Consider the following 23,163-nt stretch of genomic DNA (forward strand, 5'->3'; position numbering starts at 1 on the left):
ATGTGGTATTGTGAAATTCTTTACTCATTCATCTTACAAAAAATATATACATTCATTTCCCCCTTAATAAATGCTAGAAATTTGTTTTTTAGCACAAACCCCATAAAATCCTAGTTTCCTAGTGTAAACTAAAAAACAACAAAACAACAAAAGGTTTTATTTTAAAACTTACAGCATTTTCCCTTTATTTGTACTTTTGTCTGTATTTTTCCTTATTGGAGAGGTAAGAGGCTCAGGTTCCAGAACTGACCACGTGTATTATGGGGAGATACTATCCATCCTCACCCAATCTTAAAGGTTGGTGATGGATGGTAACAGTTGAAGAGAAAAACTTGGTGGTCAGACAGAGAAGATGAATAACGTATTAGGAAGACAAAAGAATCCGAATGGAACACACTTGTGAAATACAGGACAAATTCAAGGTGTCTGTCTTTAATAATGTCCCAGAAGAAAAATCTTTGATGTCTAAGGAGCTTGATAATTTTGTATAAATTTAGAGCCTAGTATCAAACCTACATAACTGGTTTCAAATCACATTAGAATTCAGTGTTTTCCTGATATTCCACTTAAGAAACTACAACACCTTGCAAATTATATTGTCATTCAAAAAGTGTTTAAAAAGAAGACCTTGTTAAAATAACAATACCAACGACCCTGTAGTTTGCTTTTTAAAATGTCACTCCTGCAGAGTAGTACAATCTTGCATAGAACACTGCACTTGTGAAATTCATTCACCTCTGTTGTATTATTTATCTTGTAAGAATAAAATTTACTCATCTTTAAATAAGTCACCAACCATTTAATGATGTGCGAAATGTAGCAGAGATAACCCATTCATTTTGCTAAGCAAAGAGAACTGAAAGAAACGCAGCTTTTTCCATTCCAGCTTCCTTATGCAGAGGAAAATATTTCTTTTTTATTAGCTCCATCTGATGGTTGATCTGGTTTTTACACACTGCCTGGCTATAAATTCCCAACAGTAATTTTATTGTTTTCTATCCCTCTCTTCTATTATAAAAATGTGCTATATTGTAAAGATATTCCTTAGCTGAGAATGTACATAAGTAATTCATTGAATTCTACAAATATTTACTAATATAAAGAATATTCATGCTAATCTTGTAGCTGTTTACTTTTTCCTTTAAGTTGAGAAGCATAAATATCACAGATTATAGTAGTATAAAAGTTAACATTTGAAAATATTACTAATATTGTCCTGTATGCACATCTTCATAGAAGACATGCAAACCTCTTAGCGGGGCATGGCCCGTCCATTACCTAATTTATGTTGAGCATGTTTTTGGTGCTAACAAATTTTAAGCACATAAAAATGGCTATTTTCCTCATTCATATTTTATACTAATGGCGTAGTTTCGTAAAAACCTATTTGTAAAAACCTAACATTCCATCTAAATGTTTTCAGCTGTGAGCCTGAGTGCTTGAAAGTGCAATTCTTTCAATGCAGAGAAAGTCAGCTTGAAGGATCAATATTTGAAATACATGACTGAATCTAGCATTAAATAAGAAGTTAAGAAAATACTATACCTCAGCATCATACTCCCATAACTGATTTCCTCTCATATGGTGGCATTTTAACATGATTACAGGTCCATTGAGTCTAGAAACATCTAAGCACAAGTCATCGGTTCGGATTTCTTTGTCAGCAGTATAAGAAAATACCTGCAAATATAAAAGGCAGCTAATAAAATAATATCTTCTTTTAAAAAATGTTGCAGTATAGCAGATTTATCTGTGGAAGCTTTCATATCATATAAACTTGTGTTTTCAAATGACTCTGCTGTGTGATCTTGAGAAAGCTAGTTCATCTCTGTGTTCTTTTCCTCAAAATGCAAAATAGGTACCATGTCATGTGCTTTTTAAGGTTTTTATGAACTCTCAGTTTAACAGACTAAATTATTATTGTTATTTTTGTAATTCTAACTTGTTTTATTTTTTTCTTTTATTTTTGTAAAATTGAATGTTGATTTACAATGTGTTAATCTTAGGTGCACAGCACAGTGACATGTGTGTGTGTCTGTGTTCTTTCCCGTCGTAAGTTACGACATATTGAGTGTTATTGCCTGGGTTATGCAGTAGGTCTGTGTTATCTCTTTTGTATATAGTAGTGTGTATGTTAACCCAGACTCCTAATTTATCCCTCCCCACCCCATCCCTTTCGTCTTTGTTAACTAGAAGTTTTTCTTTGTGAGTCTGTTTTTATTTTGGTCACTTGTATCATGTTTTAGATTCCACATATAAGTGATATATGTTAATTGTTTGGCTTCCTTTGTGGCTCAGCTGGTAAGAATCTGCCTGCAATTCTTTTTTTTTTTTTTTATTAGTTGGAGGCTAATTATTTCACAACATTTCAGTGGGTTTTGTCATACATTGACATGAATCAGCCATGGAGTTACATGTATTCCTTATGCAGGAGACCTGTATTTGATTCCTGGGTTGGGAAGATCCCCTGGAGGAAGGAAAGGCTACCCACTCCAGTATTCTGGCCTGGAGAATTCCATGGACTGTGTATAGTCCATGGGGTCACAAAGAGTCAGATACGACCAAGCGACTTTCACTGTTGTCTGACTTCACTTAGTATGATGATCTCTAGGTCCATCCATGTTGCTGCAAGTGACATTATTTCATTCTTTTTTAAGGCTGAGTAATATTTCTCTGTATATATTCATATACTGCATCCTCTTTATTCATTCCTCTGTCAATGGACATTTAGGCTGCTTCCAAGTCTTGGCTCTTGTAAATAGTGCTGCAGTGATTATTGGGGTGCATGTGTCTTTACCAGCTTGAGTTTTCATCTTTTCCGGATATGTGTCCAGGAGTGGGACTGCTGGATCGTGTTATAGCTCTACTTTTAGGTTTTAAAGGAATTTCCATACTGTTCTCCATAGTGGTGGTATCCATTTACATTCCCGTCAACAGTGTATGAGGGTTCCTTTTTCTCCACCCTCTCTCCAGCACTTACTTTTCAAAACCTTTTCAAGTTTTTGATGATGGGCCATTCTGACTACTGTAAGGTGGTATACCTCATTGTAGTTTTGATTTGCATTTGTCTCATGATTATGTTGAACATCTTTTCATGTGCTCTTTGGCCATGTGAATGTCTTCTTTGGAGAAATGTCTATTTAGATCTTCTACCTTTTTTGATTGGATTGTTTCTTTTTTTGATATTGAGCTATAAGAACTGTTTACATATTTTAGAAATCTCTTGTTGGTCTCATCGTATGCAAATATTTTCTCCCAGTCTGTAGGTTGTCTTTTTGTTTTATGATTTCCTTTGATGTGCAAAAGTTTTTAAGTTTAACTCGGTCCCATTTGTTTATGGATTCGAAAAGGTATTGCTGTGATTTATGTGCTCTGCCTACGTTTTCCTCTAGAGTTTTATAGTACCTCGTTTTATATTTCGGTGTTTAATCCATTTTGAGTTTAATTTTGTGTGTGGTGCTAGACAGTGTTAACTATACCTTATTAGTTGCTGGCATTTGTTTTCCTGCACTGCATTTGCCTTATAAAGCTTATACAACAGACTCAATAAAGTAAAGTTTGTAAACTACATGGAGCTCCATTAAGGGCAGTTCTTGTTCCCACTACCATATGACCAATTCCCTAAGTCTAGAGATAATGATGTTTTTTCATCAATTTCCTTTCCATAACACAAGTACATCACATATATGTATGTGTTTAGTCGCCAGGTCATGTCCAACTTTACGTGACCCGACATCACATACATTTCCCTGTATATCACACACATTTTATTAAGTATTGTCAGTGGATTTCTGAAGGTTGTAGAATTAACTCTAGTGATTTCTGTAAAGGCAGGGTCTGTGTTTGTTTCTCATGTGGTTTTGGCTGGGCTTGACTGTAATTCTTCTCAAAGTATCTAAGAAATGTCAAGGCAGATGGTAGACTCATTGTTAGCTAATTGAAACTGATACTATAATGTATATTATTTTGTTCCTAGTGTGAACTATTATAACATTGATTATTAAAGTTTCATGAGGGTTATTAAATACATAATTACAAAAATTTTCTTCTGTTATGATAAGCATGCTTCAGTATTCTGTGGGTATTTATTTATTTTTTGCAAAGAGGAAGTGTGAGGAGGAAGTTCATTTCAAGGTCTTTTAATTTCCCAAAGCCGTGTGATGAATCTGAGGAAGTCAGCTCTACAGATCACTGATAAACTGAATCCTAGTCTGTAAGTTGACTAAGTCTTGAAATGGTTACCTCTACAGAACTGCTACTCAGGGCTTCTAGGAAAGTCACAAGTACTGATAAGAGGAAGATGCAAAGTCAGTGATGGAACCCAAGTACCCTTTTAAATAAGCCAACGTCTTAAAAGGAAAATTTTCACAAAGGTTATACATTCTGTTTAACAATATAAAAACTTGGGACATATATACAGTTCATTTACTTGAACAATATAAATTATATTGTAGATTTTATGTATTCAGAAAAAAATTTCCTGTCTTTGAAGTGTCATGTATATGTGTATATTTGTTAATGTTTATCCTTTTCATGGGAAAATGAGTAAAAGAACAAATGAAACATGCATGAGAGAAGTATTTGTATCTTTCCCAAATATGATTAGTATTTTCACTATAGATACAAACACATTTAATTAAATAAGTGAGTCTGGTAGTAGACATTTCTAGAGGGTAATTTCTAGAGAAATATCTTTTGCCCACTACAGGATTATTTCAATGCAAAGGATAATTTTCCACTTTGAAGCTGCTTTATTCTAGTTGTATACAGATGGTAATGTAAATGGAAACACCAAAGCATCCATATTCACCATGAATTTTGCATAATGAGCATAATCACAGCCTGAGGAACAATTCTCCTCGGGTCTCTCATGATAGTCTGGAAATTTTATTGAAAGTTCTAGAGAGAAATCTGCAAAACACTCTTTGTTCCTCGATTCTAATTTTGATTCATTTGGGTCAGTTAATAGATACGTAACTTACATTACAATTAAGAAATATATCCGTAGAATACTATCTGGCCCTGTATGATAAATTATCTTTCTTTGGACTTTGCAATTGAAAAAATAATTAACTGATACATGTACTAGCCACTGCAATTGCTGGCAAACACTCCAAGTTAGAAACAGCAAGGAATGATTCTCCCTTACAGGTTTCAGAAAGAATATGATGCCCCTTCTGGCACCTTGATTTCAGATTTCCAGCCTTGAACACTGTGAATCAATGAATTTTTGTTGTTTAAGCCATCTAGTTTGTGATGGTTTGCTATAGCAGTTTGAGGAAGCTGATACAGTTCCTTTTCTTCCTAATGCTGGTGGAAGTCTTTAAAAGTAATGGGATTAGTTTTCCAAATTGTCATTACAAATTTTGGGTAGGAAAGTTAGACCTTAGGTTTCAAATCTATTGTATCTTGATGTCTAGGCTTAAAATTCTAATATCCAGTTATACTTTCAAAAAGCATGAGAGCATTTTCATAATCATTTTTCTACTTAAATATTATCTTTGTAAAGTGGTTCTTTACTGTGACTAGATGATTTTCTTGCTTTTATGTACACTTTATTGAGGTTAGATTGATTTCTGTCTTTGAATTGATACACTCATATGAGTTTAGAAATAACTCCCAACATATTAAAGATGATAGCAAAGTCCATTCTCAATTCCTTTTAATCTTAATATTTTTCCAGAAAAGGTAAACTTTTTTGTTATATCACACATGCATGCAGTTTGTTCTGGATTGTTCTTTTTGGGAAGTATGATCAAAGGCATTTTGTGATTCTTCAAATATCTAAAATTATAACAACATTTAAACATTTTTTTAAGGATTGTGTAAGAATTGCCTAAAACAGTCTGTAGTAAATTAGTTTTAGTTCACACAATGGAAAGAATGTCTATATATATATTTTAATTATATCTTGCCTAAAACCCTAATGTTGTATAGCTACTTCTTTCAAACTACTCATTTATTTTTCCCTTTGAAAGACTGCAAATAGCATAAGCAGCCTTTCACAAAACGGGGAGCAGTCCAAGTTGCAAAACAAGGATACTGTGTTCTGTGATATTGGGACCTGGACCACTTCTTCAGCAAGAGGTTTGGGGACTAAACGCCCTCTGCTGGCTCTGTCTTGACAAAGGGTTTCTTTCCGTTAATCCTTAGGTAAAGAAACATTTGGCCAAAAAATATGTGTTTATCAAAAGGCTCACATGTGTATTTGATTCAGATTTATTAAATATGCTGGTTGTGATTTCCCTAGATTTAGTTTTGAATTTATAAATACTTTTCCTGATGAGTTCCTCAGGACAACATTTATTATAAAAGTTCACAGTTTAAAGAGAGTCTGTCACACTATGCTAACTGCTTCACTTTCTATATGAAGAAACTGAGGTCCAATAAAGAGCTTCCCTGGTAGCTCAGCTGGTAAAGAATCCATCTGTAGTGCAGGAGATCATGGCTCGATTCCTGGGTCGGGAAGATCACCTGGAGAAGGCATAGGCTACCCACTCCAGTATTTTTGGACTTCCCTAGTGGCTCAGTCAGTAAAGAATCTGCCTGCAATGCAGGAGACCTAAGTTTGATCCCTGGGTTGGGAAGATCCCCTGGAGGAGGGCATGGCAACTGACTCCAGTGTTCTTTGGAGAATCCCCATGGACAGAGGAGCCTGGCGGGCTGCACTCCATGGGATCGCAAAGAGTTGAACACAACTGAGTGACTACACACACACACACACACATACACACACACACACACACACACACACACACACACACACTCAATAAAGTTACAGGGTTTGCACAGTTTGCCAAAGCTTCTTGGTGGCACAGGTCTCTCTGGACCCCAGGCTTATTGCTGCTACTCTCTTCACTTGACTATACTGCCCTTTACATACCAATTTTAGAGCTTTGGGGCCTCTGGGAATCTATTTAGGTATTTGAAAGACAATTTGAGGAATCTGTTAACAGCCATCCAGAAGGGCAAATTATAAGAAAGTAAACATAGTTTTTTCCCCCTCCTCATTCTGTAAAAATGTAGCCCGGGAAATAACAAAAGAAAATTGTTTAGCAATAAAAATTCGACATTTAGCAGTCTGTGTGTGTTTCAGATTTTTTGATGTAATCCATTTTAAAGTCCTTATTGAATTTGTTACATTATTGGCTCTGTTGTTTTGATTTTTTTTTTTTTTTTTTTGGCTGTGAGGCATGTGGGATCTTAGCTTCCCAGCCAGGATCGAATCACATCTCCTGCAGTGTAAGGCAGAGCACTGGACTGTCTGGGAAGTCCCTAGCAGTGTGGTTTATTTTTTAACATGTTCTCTCTTACTGAATGTCACATCTTCCTGATACTAACATGGAGAATGCATAGGTGGAATTGAATTTATCAATGGAGATGCCAAGCAAAGAGACTTTTGCTTTCAGGTGAAAGATTTTTTCTTTCAGACTCTGTTTCAGATTCTTCTATAGCCTGTTAGCTCAGTGATTTGTATAGAGGAGGTTAAGGAGATGTAGGTAGCTTCTAGCTGTGTACTCTTATCTTACATGCCTACATGGTATCTGTGGTCTTTTACAGTTTTAATGCTCTAAAAGACTGTTGTTAAAAACAGGTGGGTGTGTTATCTCAGGTTCAGTATTACCGGTCTCTCCTCAATATCACTTCTGAAGGCTTAACTCTTTCCCCTTTGAGTTCAATATAACTGTATATAACAATTTGGTAGTTGCTTATTTGTGCTCAGCAAGTCACCTCATTCTTCCATTCCTGACCTGATGTGTGCTGATTGTATTATGAGGCTATCCAGTAATTAGGCTTTCCACTTTTCCAGGAAAAAACTACCCCCTTAAAATCTTAGTACGTTCTTTACTTTCTTAATGTAGCGGGACAGCCTAACACCATGAGCTTTGGAAAATGACCAAGACCTGAGTTTGACCTTCCTCCATATTCTTCATGAAAATTAGACATACCAAGGGAACATTTCATGCAAAGATGGACACAATAAAGGACAGAGACGATATGAACTGAACAGAAGCAGATGATATTAAGAAGAGGTGGTAAGAATACACAGAAGAACTATACAAAAAATATCTTAATGACCCAGATAACCACAATGTGTGGTCACTCATCTAGAGCTAGACATCCAGGAATGCAAAGTCACGTGGGCCTTAGAGAGCATTACTATGGAGAAAGCTAGTGGAGGTGAGGGAATTCCAGCTGAGCTATTTCAAACCCTAAAAGATGATGCTATTAAAGTGTTGCACTCAATGTACCAGCAAATTTGGAAGACTCAGCAGTGGCCACAGGACTAGAAAAGGTCAGTTTTCATTCCAGTGCAAAGAAGGGCAATGCCAAAGAATGTTCAAACTACCGCACAATTGTACTCATTTCACATGCCAGGCAAATAATGCTAAAAATCCTTCAAGCTAGACATCAACAGTATGTGAACCAAAAACTTCCAGATTTATAAGATGGATTTAGAAAAAGCGGCGGAACCAGAGATCAAATTGCCAACATCCGTTGGATCATAGAAAAAGCAAGAGAATTCCAGAAAAATACCTACATCTGTTTCACTGACTACTCTGTTGACTTTGACTGTGTGGATCACAACAAACTGTGGAAAATTCTTAAAGAGATGGGAATACCAGACCACCTTAGCTGCCTCCTGAGAAACCTGTAGCTGGTCAAAAAGCAACAGTTAGAACCGGACATGGAACAACAGACTGGTTCCAAATTGAGAAAGGAGTACATCAAGGCTGTATATTGTCAGCTGGCTTGTTTAACTTACATGCAGTGTACATCATGCAAAATCTTAGCTTCCTTATCTGGGAAAGGGGATAAAAAAGGGATATTCCTTGGGCTTTTTCAGAGGTTGAGTGAAGTAATTTATCTAAACTCTAAATACAGTACTAAACCCAAGTGATATCTCAGTATTAGTTATTATCTGTGCAAAATCCAGGCATATTATCTACATTTGATTACATTTGTCTCATATTTATTTTTTAAACCTTGCTTTCCCAATAGTAATACTAGAGATATATTTTGAATACCTGTGGAAACAATTCTAAGAGAAGAGTATGTGTCCAGTAATTACTTGCTGAATAAATGAAAGCAATTTGTCTTTAGAGTTCTCTAGTCCACTCTGTGGAAAACAGAGCAAGAGATTAAGGTAATATAATAAGCAGAATGCACTAATACAATAAGAAAATGTGACTGATGTTTCTGTTTTCTTTCTACTTCATTGTTTCCTGGTGTTAAAGTTTATGTATGTTTAATACTTTACTCTGCCTTGAAGGGTTTTAAAGGACAGCTACAATCAGGATTCTACACTCAAATATTATCCAAATATTTACTCATATTCTATTATTGTAATATTGAGTATAAATTGCAAATTTAAGCCTAAGAGGAATCCTTCCAAAAGATACCTCAATAGATAATACTTGAAGTGCAGATACTGTTTTCTATGTGACTATGGTAGATTCTTGTCTCATGGTGTACATGCCCTGTATAACACCCTTTCCTTAAATGTCAGTGAGACTGTAATTATGATAGGAAAGTCACTTCATAATTACATAAGACTTTGTCTTTGCAGCCTGACAAAGATGAGATCTCAGACCTCTAACTTCAAGGAACTGAAATCTGCCAGTTATCAGGAATGTTGGAAGAGGAACTGGAGCCTCCAGTAAGATCACTGCTCTGGTCAACACCTTCAGTTCAGTCCTATGAGACCCTCAGCAGAGAACCCAGCCATGCTGCACCTGAATTTCTATCCTGTGGCACTGTGAGGTAATACTTTTGTGTTGTTGTAATCCACTTAATTTGTAGTAATTTGTTATGCTACAATAGAATAGGAAGAGAGTGACCATCAGGGTAAAGGAGATACTTGAAAAAAGTAAATTACTACCACCATGAGGAACACTTTTCTCCTGTGCTATGTCTGTATTATTTATTCATTCAGTAATTCATCCATCTATTTATTCAGCTAATACTTTTGAGAATGTTAAAGGTTTCAGGCTTTATCCGAATCATACAGGCCTTTCATGAAACTTTGAATTTGATATACAGACATACAGGTGAGAGCCAAGATTTCTTTAAGAGTTTCCTCCGCTGTCCCTACCTACTTGAACTCTGTTCTTCATGTTCTCATTGTATTTTCCGTAACAAATTAGCTGTCTCTTGATGATACTCTTTCCTGTGTTCTCCCCCATTGAATTATTCCTTAAATTTTTTTTTTTCCCTGAAGAACTAGCTTTCATGTATATAAATTGTAAAGTAAGTAAAGTGAATTCTTGGATGGGATATTCTTCAGTTATGGGCAGTTTAATACATACTTTGCTTTATGAGGGCTTCCCTGATAGCTCAGATGGTAAAAGAATCCACCCGCAATGCAGGAGACCCCAGTTTGATTCCTGGGTTGGGAAGATCTGCTGGAGAAGGGATAGGCTACCCACTTCAGTATTCTTGGGCTTCCTTTATGGCTCAGCTAGTAAAGAATCTTCCTGCAATGTGGGAGACCCGGGTTCGATTCCTGGGTTGGAAAGATCCCCTGGAGAAGGGAAAGGCTACCCACTCCAGTATTCTGGCCTAGAGAATTCCATGGACTAAACAGTCCATGGGTTCACAAAGAATCGGACACAACTGAGCGATTTTCACTTCACTTTGCTTTTATGACTGTATCACTAGTTGGAACGGTGGAGCATCAAGATAGCTAGTCTTTGAGGCTCTTACTCATTTATGCCTGTGAATGTAAATAAACATAGCAATAATATGTCATTCACATCACACACACACACACACACACAGATTATATATTCATTTTAGTATTTGTTTTATTAGCCCCAAATTAATGATAAGGGATTTTATGATACCATCTATGAATACATTTTTACTGATTTCAAGGCCTTTTCACATACACTGTGTTATTTAGATACTTCCTATAACTCTGGTGTGTGGCATATAATTAGAGAAAAATTATTGAGTGTATTAAAATGTCTCAAAAGGCAAATTATAATGTCTTTAAGATAGCACAAAGATAATTTTATTGTGTATCTGTTATAACTGCTTCTTAGCCGCACAGGTAAAACTACCTTTAGTTTAAATTAGACATAATTAAAAAAAAACAAAACACCTCCATATTATTACCAGAACATTTGCACTGAATCAAATAATACTGAATTTTTCTAGGTGCTTTTAAGCTTAAAGAAATCCTATTTATGACAGTTCATCATTGCTACCAACTAAGATCAGTTTGGCTAAACTAAGATGTAGTTTGGCTTCCTCCAGAAGTTGATGTTGAACAAGGATTCAAGTGCAAGTAATTTACTATGTAGATGATCCCAAGAAATATCAGTTGGAATGCAGGGAAGGCAAAGCAGCCAATAAAGGGTACGTTACAAATTATTTACACTATAGGTAGCTGGAACTTAATCCTGTTGGGAAATTCTGGCAACCAGATAAAACAAGCCTCAGATTCAGTTCCCTGTAACAGTGAAGAAGCTGAGATAATTATACCACCTGCCCTCCGCTTTTGCCTGAGGTGTACTTGCAGGGAGTAGAGCTGATTAATTCCCCAGGTGTGACAAGGTGGGCAGAGCAGCCTCTGGCAGAGAAAACTATCAGGCAGGGGGACAGATTCTGACCTTTTGAATGTCAACCTAGAAGCAGGTGGAAGGAGAGAAAGCAGACATTTCAGGATAACCTGCCATGTATGTGGCAAGATAGCCGTTATTTTAAATATTAGTATATTAAGTGAGATATGGGCTTCTATTTGGTGCACTTGTAAAGAATCTGCCTTCCAGTGCAGAAGACTCAGCCTCGATCCCTGGTCAGGAAGATCCCGTGGAGTAGGAAATGGCAACCCACTCCATTACTCTTGCCTGGAAAATTCCACGGACAGAGAGCTTGGTGGGCTGTAGTCCATGGGATAGCAAAGAGTATGACACGACTGAGCGACCAAGCATAAAGACACATAAATATGATATAGCACATATTATAAATTATGTTTCTTTAATAACTTTTCAGGGTTAGTATTATAATTTCACTTTTTCAAATAAGGAATATGAGGTTTGAAAAGGTTAGGTAAATTCCAAGTCATTCAGTTTGCAAGTGGGAGAACGTATCATTGAACTGTGGTCTGTCAGACCTCATATATCCCATGTTCTTTCCACATAGTTAAGATTTTGCTTCTGGGATATTTTGAAAATTAGACTCCAAACTTTATTCAGCTTTCACAGGGTTTTCCTTAAAGTTCCCATATGATCCTATGCTCATTTTTCCAGCACCCAATCCAGGATACCACATTATATGTTGTCATCATATCTCCTTAGCCGGCTCTGATGGCTGCTGAGACTTTAACCTATTTGATGACTGACAGTTATGAGGAGCACTAGTTAGGTATTTTGTGGAGTGCACCTCAGGTGTCTAATGTTCACCTGATGCTTTTGAACTGTGGTGTTGGAGAAGACTCTTGAGAGTCCCTTGGACTGCAAGGAGATCCAACAAGTCCATCCTAAAGGAGATCAGTCCTGGGTGTTCATTGGAAGGACTGATGCTGAAGCTGAAACTCTAGTACTTTGGCCACCTCATGCGAAGAGTTGACTCATTGGAAACGATCCTGATGCTGGGAGGGACTGGGGGCAGGAGGAGAAGGGGATGACAGAGGATGAGATGGCTGGATGGCATCGCCGAGGCGATGGACATGAGTTTGAGTAAACTCTGGGAGTTGGTGATGGACAGGGAGGCCTGGCGTGCTGCGGTTCATGGGGTCGCAAAGAGTCGGACACGACTGAGTAACTGAACTGAATGTTTACCTCATGATTAGATCGGGGTTATAGGTTTTTTGGGGATGATCACAAAAGTGAAATGCCATTCTCCTCAGATCTTATCAAGGGTTTTTGGTGTTAACATGACTTATAGCATAGAACCTTGATTACTAACCCAAGGTAGCATTTGGCAGGTTTCTCCACTGGAAAGTCAGCACCAACTCCTTCCATATTCTACTCTTTAAAAGCAAGTCATTAAAAAAAAATAATAATAAAAGCAAGTCATTAAGCACAACACACACACAACTGGGGAGGAGAGATAAATCCCATATTCTGGAGCAGGGATTGTCTACATAAACTATTTGGAACTCTTTATAGAAGATCTTAGAGATCAATATTAACATGTCTCTAAAAACTGCAGTCTAAAACCAGGGCCATGTCTTTAAATTAGATTTATATGTAATGCATTAAGATTCTCATAGTAAAAAAAATATCCAGCTTATGGGCTCCTTGTTTCACTCACTGAATGAACAGAAGATCTCTATAGTGGCAAATTGTAATGTGATAATTTCCACCACTTAGAAATGGCACTTGGTCTCATCAGCACGTAAGATGTGAATTGAACATTGGTCCTTGCAACCTCCAGATACCACTTTGATCCTTCTTTGGTGTTACAACAGCCAGGCAATGCACCTCTGAATTGGCAGGCTGCTGTGTTTTTAGAGGAGGCAGGGGGAAGTGTCTCTCAAACAATTTCTGCATATCTCAGCCAGATAAACACATTTTACTTCTTTTAAATCGTAATTTAAAAAAATACCTCAAAATCTATGTAGAAAGTTAGCAACTAGAAAGAGAGAGTAGAAATATATCTGGTAGGTTTTCATTAGAAGACTAGGATTCTTTACTAGAAATTGGAATAGACTCTAGGTTGTTTCCATGGTAACCTACCAAAGCCTTTTTTCCTTTAATGAAAAGGTATCATTTCTCTACATACCACATGTAGCTTCCTGCTCAGTATTGGATCAAGTCCTTTTACAACAGAATAAAATAAACGAACTGACAAAAAGTTCTACAGTGTGGCCCTGCTTGTGGTGAAATTATTCTTGGTACTAAAGAACAAGAAAAAAAGCCCTTTTCATTTTGGCCACATTCACCATGCCATTTTTAATAACAAAGGTGCATGTGCAAGTATTTCATGAGGTTGTATTAGAAACAGGTTACAGGCTAGCCTTTGGCAACCTTTGCAGTCTGAAAGATTATTGCTCTTTTTGTCCCCTCAAGTCAAAATTTCCTTGCTTGACATTTACATTCTCTTACGACCTTAGCTCTACTACTTATAAAGCTTAATTTTCCACTCTGCCTTGTCCAGGCCTTCAACTCCATTAAGGCCAGTATCCTTGCTGTCCTTGCACATGCTCCATTCTCTGTGCTCCCTGACAACTTTGTGAAGCCTTTTAGACTCACCCCTGTCCTTATCAGATCTTTTTTTCTCTGAAGGCCTTCTGTATAAAAGTACAAATCTTCTTTGTTTCAAGAATCATGTTTTTGTATTCCCATTGGTGTTGAGGGTTGGGATTCTGTGCCTATATACTTATTTATATTTAATTTTATTGAAAAGTGGAAGTAGATTTAAACAGAATTTTACATACATATATACACACACATATATTAATATATAGAGAGAGATAAGAGACAACAGTCCACCTACATAAAAATATAAATATAATTAAAAAATACAGATATCACATTTTTTCTAAAGAAGTTTTAATGAAACTTTAAAGAAGTTTTAATGAAAGTCCAGCTTTAATGAAAGTTTATTTCCTGCTCAAGTTCCATCCTGCATGCGTGCATGCTAAATTGCTTCAGTCATGTCTGACTCCGTGAGACCCTATAGACTGTAGCCTACCAGTTTCCTCTGTCCTTGGAATTCTCCAGGCAAGAATACTGGAGTGGGTTGCCATGTTCTCCTCCTGGGGATATTCTCAACCCAAGGATCGAACCCAAGTCTCAAATCTCCTGCATTGGCAGGCAGTTTCTTTACCACTAGCACCACCTAGGAACCCTCATGAAGAGCTTAAATAATACTAATAACTAAACCAACTTGTACTGATGATATATACTTCATTTTAGTGTAGGATTTAATTAATCCTAGAAAAATAAAGAAAAAAATTATTTCATGCAAAGTAGAAATATTGGTATACTTCCATAGGTGTAAAAACAATAGTTTCTAAAGATGAGATTAGATTGTTAACTAGGAGAAATACCTAATAAAAATTAGAAATATTTGTTCTTCATAATTTATACAGAAAATTGATGACAATTCCATGATATTTCAAATGTAATTGCTTTTTATTTGAAACAAAGAATATATATTGGGACCATTATATTATTGAGGCCAATAATTGGTGCCATTAAAATGTGGAAGATATTTTGTTGCTATCCTGTCACTATTGTTATATCTACATTTCTAACAAGGCAAAATATATATGGGATATATAGTTAATCATGGACAAATGAAATATTTAAAACATTTTCTTTTCAGCACTATAAGTTTATAAGCTTACATTTTATTAACCTCTTTGAGTTGTATGCAATAAAACCTTATATATGATGACTTCTTTTAAAATTCATTAATACTAAGCAAAAAATGCCCTCAAATATTGGTGAGTATTAAGCAAAGAATGCCTTAAAAATCTTGGTGCTATTATACTTGATAATATATTACTGGATATTTTATTTGACTTGCACATTTGTCGACTTTTTTCCCTTTTCCTAAACTTCCTCCTCCTTGCATTGATTAGTCAGATATTTGAACATAAATTTCTCATCCAGTTTTATGTTACCTAAGCTTACTTGTTTTATCTTTTCTTTTCCCAAAAAACAAGTTTTCATATTTGAAAGAAAAAAAAATAACCCTGGGAATACCCTTACCCATTACTTTGTTCCAATACTGTAAGATTTTATTAACTAGGATGTAATTGGGAAATACAGTAAGATAAAGAATATCTTAAGTATAAGAAAGCAAATAATCTTGAGTATAGGTTCTTCTGGTGAATATGAAACTGGCCAACACTGTTAATTTAGAAACTACAGACATTATTTACCTCACTTAGAAACTAATAAAGTGGCCTTTTCTACTAGAGTAAGCCAAGATAAAATTATTTTATCTACTACAAATTGCTTCAAATTGTAAGTTAAAATAATTACTTTTATCTTCAGTAAAATTTAGGTATGTACACTCTTTGAGGGAGAAGAGGGGCTCATTCAAAGGACCTTAATATTCTGCATATATAGTAGATTCATGCATTTAATCCGTTACATTTTTTTTTAATAATAAGCTAAAATTTTGGCAGGAAAATGACTTGAACAAGGAAGTTCAGGTAAATGATTAAGACACGGGTGTTAAGTCAAGAATTAGGCATAAGACAGGATAAAAAACATTTGAAGACAAAATAAAGAAAGGGATGAGGTTCAGAAGATTGGAAAAAAGTACAGAGGAGAAAGGTTCTGCTGTAACTAAATTGTTTGATGGAGACAAACCTATCTTGTGAAGTTAGCAGAAAGTCTGTAGTCCATCTCTAAGTAACAGGAGCTTCAGAAGAAATGCATAGTGGACTGAGGGAGCAGACTGATACTTCTAGTAGCAAAATATTTTTCTTTCAGTAGGTTTTCAACTAACAGTATACCCTTGTCAGTAAGAAAAGTTCTATTGGTGGTATGCAATAAGAGAAATATATATGCATGTGTGTATGTGTATGTGTGTATTTTTTTGTATGTGTGTATTTTGTAAGACTATAGAAGTATTAAACTTTTTACTTTATGAAAATGTGTAATAGTTCACTTTTTAAAGGGCACTTTTCAAAATATTCTGTAAATGTCGTTAATAAAATAGATACAAATTTATGTGAATTCTCCCAAATATCTTAAAGCATTTTAATATTTAAATTTTATAGAAATTTAATTTTAAACACCTTAAAGCATGAGCTGATCTACACTTTAATTGATTAATAGATTATTTCTTTGTCCTTCTGTGTGCACAGACATGCTTTGACACCATCGTCATTTCCTTATATGCCTTCCTAAAGAGCGTTGTCTCCTCCATGTTTAGTCCAATGTCTCTCCAGAATCAGGGTAGACATTGTTATCGTCTCAACACCAGAAATAATCGAACCTTTTGGATGCCGATTTGTTTTTATATTACTGACCCAATGACTCATATAACCAGTGCTGTACTTAGAGCTAGAAGGCTTGGAGCCGAAGCTGTTGCTTATTTAAAGGAATGAAGGATTCAGGTATTAATTTTAAACACATTACAGTAAGACAGTAAAAGTGCTTTCTGCATTGACTTGCATTGCCAATTTTTAGATAGCTTTTAAAAAAGTGTCATATGTGATAGATGTTATGAACCATCATTAAGTAGAAATACATAAAATTAGACTGTACAACACTTAGAAGAAAAGCTTTATCTAAGAAATAGATAATATTAGTGCTCATTTTTTTGAGAATATTAAGGAAAAAACCTCACAATCTTTGAGTAACTCCTACCAGGGAAAGAAAAGGATTGAACACGACAGATTTGACATTTATTTATATGTCAGGAAACACTCTGGATAGGCAAAACTAGGTAAAATAAGATCATAAGTTTAGGTTCCTCCAAGTTTTAATCAACTCCAAACTTAATAGATGTTTCTTTAATATTAATACAAAAATAAATATAATTTTTTTTAATTAATAAAATGTTACTTTTTGATTGCTCAGTTCTTGAATTAAGATTTGAAAAAAAAACAGTTTTAAGACTTATGCAGAATGTATTAACTATTAATGGAAAAGGATATAATTCAATATTTATTCACTTTTTTATTTTTCAAAGACTTTATTACTGTAGAGATATTGACAATTTTTTTTATTACTATAATTGCACTAAAATAGAACAGATACAAACTCAAGTTAAAATGGAATATCCAAAACCAAATTTTGTATAATTAAAATATTCTAAAAGTGTAATTTAGAGCCATTCTTTGCACCTACCACTTGATTTCTTGAAGAGCAATATAGAGTAATATATGTTTATAACTTTGAGGAAGGTTTCTTATCTTAAATCTCTTCTCTGAAGGAATGGATTGCTTAAGAACACTGAGCTTGAGAGTTCTTGAAGTTTTGTTTGTGAGGACCTACGTTATTTTCCTGTGGCTGCTGGAACAAATTACCACAAACTTGATGACTTAAAACAATGGTGATTTATTCCCTCACAATTCTGGAGGTCAGACATTTGAAATCAATTTCACTAAGTTGTGATTATGGTATCAGCAAGGCAGTGCTTCCTCTGAAGGCGCTAGGGGAGCATCTGTACTTGGCCTCTCGTAGTTTCTGTCAACAGCCTAGCTTTTCTTTGCTTGTGGCTACATCACTCCTATCTCTGCTTCTTTGGTCACATTTCCTTCTCCTCATCTGTGTGTCAAATTCCCCTCTGCTTTCCTCTCATACAGATACATGTGGTTGCACTGAGTGCCAACCACATAATTGAGACAATCTCCCTATATCATGATGCTTAGCTTAATCACATCTGCAGGGTCCTTTCTGCCATAGGACATTCACAGGTTCCAAGGCTTAGGATGTGGATACCTTTGGAAGTCATTTTTCAGCCTACTACAGCCTCAGATCTAGGCATTTTCGTAAGAGCAGTTTCATCTGCCAGGAAGACTTTCCTTTATGTGGTTCTCCCAAGTTTTGAAGTTATTTCTAAGTTAATAGCAGGTCTTTGAGTAACTTTAAAATTTTGTATGAATTTGTTTACCCATTCATTCTTTCAGTAAGCACTTGTTACCATAGAAGGATTAAGAAAAGGAAATTAATACTTGCTTCAAGAAGAATTTACTATTTGCTTTTGGAGATAAGAACAAACATACATAATTGAATGAAAATATAGGAGTTAAAAGTAAGAGAAACATTGATATATATGATATATGAATAATTAAAATTGAGAAAAAGTTTAAAATATTGTGAGTTCAGAAAAAGGAAATACCAGTGTGTATTGAAAATCAGAAAAAAATAAATTACTACATGGAGGATGGTGAAGTGGAACTCGACGAATGATGTAAACTAGAATTTATGTAGTTAGAAAAAATGGAGAAAGGTGATGTCAGGTGGGTAAAAGAAAAGGCAAAGATATGATTTTAAAAAATGGATAATGGTAACAATTTTTAAAATGTCTGTTCTGGCTATACTCAATAGAGATGATAAAGTTGAGAGTCTGTATGGATGAGCAACAGGAGATAAAAATTTCAAAGGTAAGAAGGGATCAGACTATAGAGCTTTGACTGGTAAAGAATCTTGTAATAACGGGATATTAAAGATTTTTGGTTTTCCAATTGGCAGTGATATTTTTAAAGGAGTCTCATGTCATTAGCAAATGAGATGGAGTAAATATGAGAAAAAGCTGGAGCTTTGCTAAAACTATTGTGATAATTCAAATATGAGGCAATGAAGGCCCAGATTTGGAAAGTAGAATTATTAATAAAAGAATAGGGAAGAAGGACAAGTAGAGAGAATTCATAAGGCTTAGTGCTTAGTTTGAGAAGAGCAGGATATGAAAAGAGAGAAAAGAAGAAAATGTAAAAGACAGATGAATACAAAGACTGAAGAAAAAGGGCTTTGGATGAAAGGTGAGTTAATCATAGACATACTGAGTTTGAAGTTACAGTTGGTCATTTAAGTAGAAATGTGCATTAGTCAGTTTTAGGCAGTGGCTGTAAGACCAGGAATTGTTATGACTTTGGAGCTTCCATAAAGGTAAATCTAAGAAGATTAATTTCCTAGGAAAATAGAATGAAAAGAATCAAGAATAACCAGAGTAGCACAGAAATAGTGATCTCACTGACTTGTATATGTATCCCAAAGGTTTTTTTTTTTTTGATACCAGACTGATCCCATGATAGCAGGCCCTGCTGAGACTTATTGGAAGGAGACTAACTCTTGTATTGATGGACTTGATGAACAGTGTAGATACTGCATGACCCGCTGAAAAACGAGGTCAGTGTGAGATGTTTGTATATATTTTCTCCTACTAACATCATATACTAACCTCATCTAGAGTTTCTGTTACAGACTGGCACAACCACCTTTGTTGAATGAGTGATTGAGCCAATTTGCCATTCCATCCTCCGTATAGTATATTTTAGTCCCCTGATAGGAGACTGAGCCTACCAAACGCAAGACAAGTTCTCCCAGCCAAGCATTAATGAGATTGAAAGGCTCTTGGAATAATCCCTGTTTCCACAGAAATTATAATAACTCTGCTTTCTTCTGGCTCACATGTGTCCAACTCATTTAAACATTTTAATGGCCATTGTGGGATTTTACTTTGTGAAATCCCTGGTGAGTTTTAATTCTAGTATTCAGGTTACTAAAAGGGAACCAAATTATTATAGAAATGGCTTATAAGTAATTATACAATGTAAACTTTACTTATAAAAATCTGATATTTAAAATGAATACATATCTCTTGAATGACTATATCCATTACAATCCATGAGTACATTAGAAAGCATTACTAAAATAATTAAGTTTTTCTAGGAGAGGGTCTGTAATAAGGAAAGAATGTATTTGTTTACTATCAAAATTTGTAATGCACCTGTCATAACATTGGATTCTTCTTAAGTCTAAATGACAGCATTTTAGAGGAAGAGGAGACATTTGTATGAAAGTATGGATAATACCTAATGATCTCTTTATCTTGGCAGACAAGGTGGTTTTAATAAATGGCTAGCATAAGCTTCTCTAGACTTGCTACCTTGAAACATGACTGTGAATCAAGTACTGCAATAAATTACACACAGTTTCCATGCGCTTTCTAGCTTTCTCCAAATGAGTGGCTCCAGGGAGAAAGAGAAACATTATAAATGCATTTGCTAAAATGTGAGTGTTTTTCCATCACTTTATGTTCTTTGTCTTTAAAAGGAATAAGTACAGTGTTTACAAAGGCTGCTTTTCTCCCTATCTTTGATTAAAGATGTATTTTCAAAAATTTTATATTGATATTTTAACAAAGTAAAATGGCTATCTTATAAATATTAATCTACTTTGACCCACTTATATAAATTTATATAAATTTTACTTAAAATTGTCACTAAAAATTAGTGTCAGTCTTTGAGTGGATCTAGTATATATCCAGTGAGGCTAAGACCTATTTACTATTGGCTCCTGTAAGATGATCTTAAATGTCACATAAAAGCACCCCATTAGAAAAGCATGGTATTTTGACATTAAAAAGAGAAAACATAAAGGCAAATATTGATTGGGATAAACTATTTAAAAGTCTATGTATATGAAAACACAATGTGAACAAACTGTCAAGTCAGCAATATATATTTAATGTGTATAACAGAAGATAATAAAGTGTTTTTTATAAGTAGTGAAAAGAACAAAGAGCCATCTCAAACTCCAATGAAAACATAAGCAAAGGCATGGTTATGAAATTCATAAAGTACTAACTTGAAAAATGCTTACATGCATTGATTATGTTAGTATATGATTTAAACTAAGGTAGAATGTTTCTCCCATACTAAATTGGCAAAGATGAAAAACAAGAAAAAGACAACACCCAGTTAGAGTTGGCCACTGTGATCACGGTGCTGGAAGAGTGTGGTTGGGGATCAGTGCAGATGCAGTGAATATAAAACTGGTGTGGAGTCAGACAGACTGGTTCAAACTGGCTTTACTACCTCAATCACATTATTAATCTCAAGGTTTCCATTAAACTCGTGAGGAGTTTAAAAATTAGAATAACACGAGGTACTTCATAGATTATTGTAAAAATCAAAAAGAGTAATAATGTTAAATATCTATCACAGTGCCTCTTCCTATTTTAGTGGTTTGTCCTATTAAATTGGTGAAATATTAAAGAGGACAATTTGTCACTATATATTAAAAGCCTTATAATGATGTATAACTTTTGATCTAGCAAACTTCTAGACATTTCTAAAGAAGTAAATATGGATGGAGGCTCACCAGGTTTTAGCTACAAGAGTACCGATGAGCCTCGACTATAACAGGGAAAAGTTATAAATAACATTGTGCCTTAAACAGTAAAGGTTTGATTAAATCTAAATTATATTTTATCTATTAAAATATGCCCTGTTTAGTTTAAGAAGTTGTTAGCCAACAGGTAGCATAAAAGAAGCTAAATTATTTGGCTTTTAAACAGTGACTGTATCTTAAGAGTGGAGCCATATTTGGCCAATAGGGCAATTAGAACAGTGCAGAGGCATGAGAATACACAGAGCATGCAGGGAATAAAGACATGTCAAACATGGCTAGAGCACAAGGACCTATTAGAACATGAAGGGACATTGCTGAAAAGCCATATGGGGACAAAATTATGAGGTGCTTTGAATGTCATAACTAGGGAATTTTTACTTTATGTTTGGACAGTGAAGAGTTGCTGGAGCATTTAATCTGATTTAATTCTAATGTAACATGTATGGGATGTATTTATGGAATTCCTACGATACCTGGAAATAACGAGTTGTTTTTTTTAACCACACAGGTGAAAGAAGATGTAGGCCAGGACAAAGACAGAGATCCTGGTTTTAAAAGGACTTACAGGTAGGAGTCAAAGCGTATTATTTTCATAGAAATAGGGGCTTTGGAGACCGATGAAATTTCAGGAGTGTCTATGTCAGATTTTGATTTTGTATGGTTTTGTGAAAGGGAAGAAAATGAGTACAGTTCGGAAAGCTTTGATTTTGAGATGCCTGTAAAGAATTCCAGTTATTAATTAGCAACAGATTCCAGAGCTCAGGAGAGAAGCTGAAGATGAAGATATAAATCTGAGTCACCAGTAACATGAAACTACTTCCAGGAATCCACGTCATCTTTTCAAAAGCATAAAGAAGATAATCCCCTAACTTCTAGTAACACGTTTTCTACCAATAAATTGTAAGTTCTTCCTTTCACTTGTAAAATGTTATATTCAAGTTTTAATCATGTTCTTATTTATTTTCATTCTTTTTAAAGTAATCATCATTTTGATATGGTTTGCTAATGTAAAGAAAGCATTTCAAGAACAGGTAGGAGTTAATAGAGTATCAAGTTTTGTTATTAGCGCTAGAAGGCTTGGATTACTAAAGTTTTAAAGAGAGCACCTCAAGATGATCAAGTGTTGATTTTAATAATAATTCTTCACTTGCTACCCTGTTGCACAGTATTCCTAATACAAAAACACCCATGCACTCTTTCATCTATTTACTTCACTAATTTTTATTAGGTGCCTACAATATCCAAAGCACTGTGCCCAGTGCTTGGAATGACGAGAGAAAAAATATGCTGGATGCTTCCAAGAACCACTGATAAGTAAGTTTCTTCGTGATATCTCCAAAATTTAACAAAAAACAAACTACCAAAACATCCATGCAAGGAGAAATGG

General features: G+C 35.1%; 1 protein-coding gene across 3 annotated transcripts in view; it reads right to left on the reverse strand.

Moving 5' to 3' along the window:
• The window catches only part of GALNT13 (polypeptide N-acetylgalactosaminyltransferase 13), a 602,015-nt gene that overhangs the window by 13,146 nt on the left and 565,706 nt on the right, over positions 1-23,163 (reverse strand). For all 3 annotated transcript variants that reach the window (XM_043894707.1, XM_043894705.1, XM_043894704.1), the window contains exon 12: positions 1,546-1,680. In XM_043894707.1, the coding sequence (XP_043750642.1) occupies positions 1,546-1,680 (135 nt within the window). The remainder of the gene's footprint in view (positions 1-1,545; positions 1,681-23,163) is intronic.

This window comes from Cervus elaphus, chromosome 33 (genome assembly GCF_910594005.1).
Source record: "Cervus elaphus chromosome 33, mCerEla1.1, whole genome shotgun sequence".
Classification (NCBI taxonomy): Eukaryota; Metazoa; Chordata; class Mammalia; order Artiodactyla; family Cervidae; genus Cervus; species Cervus elaphus.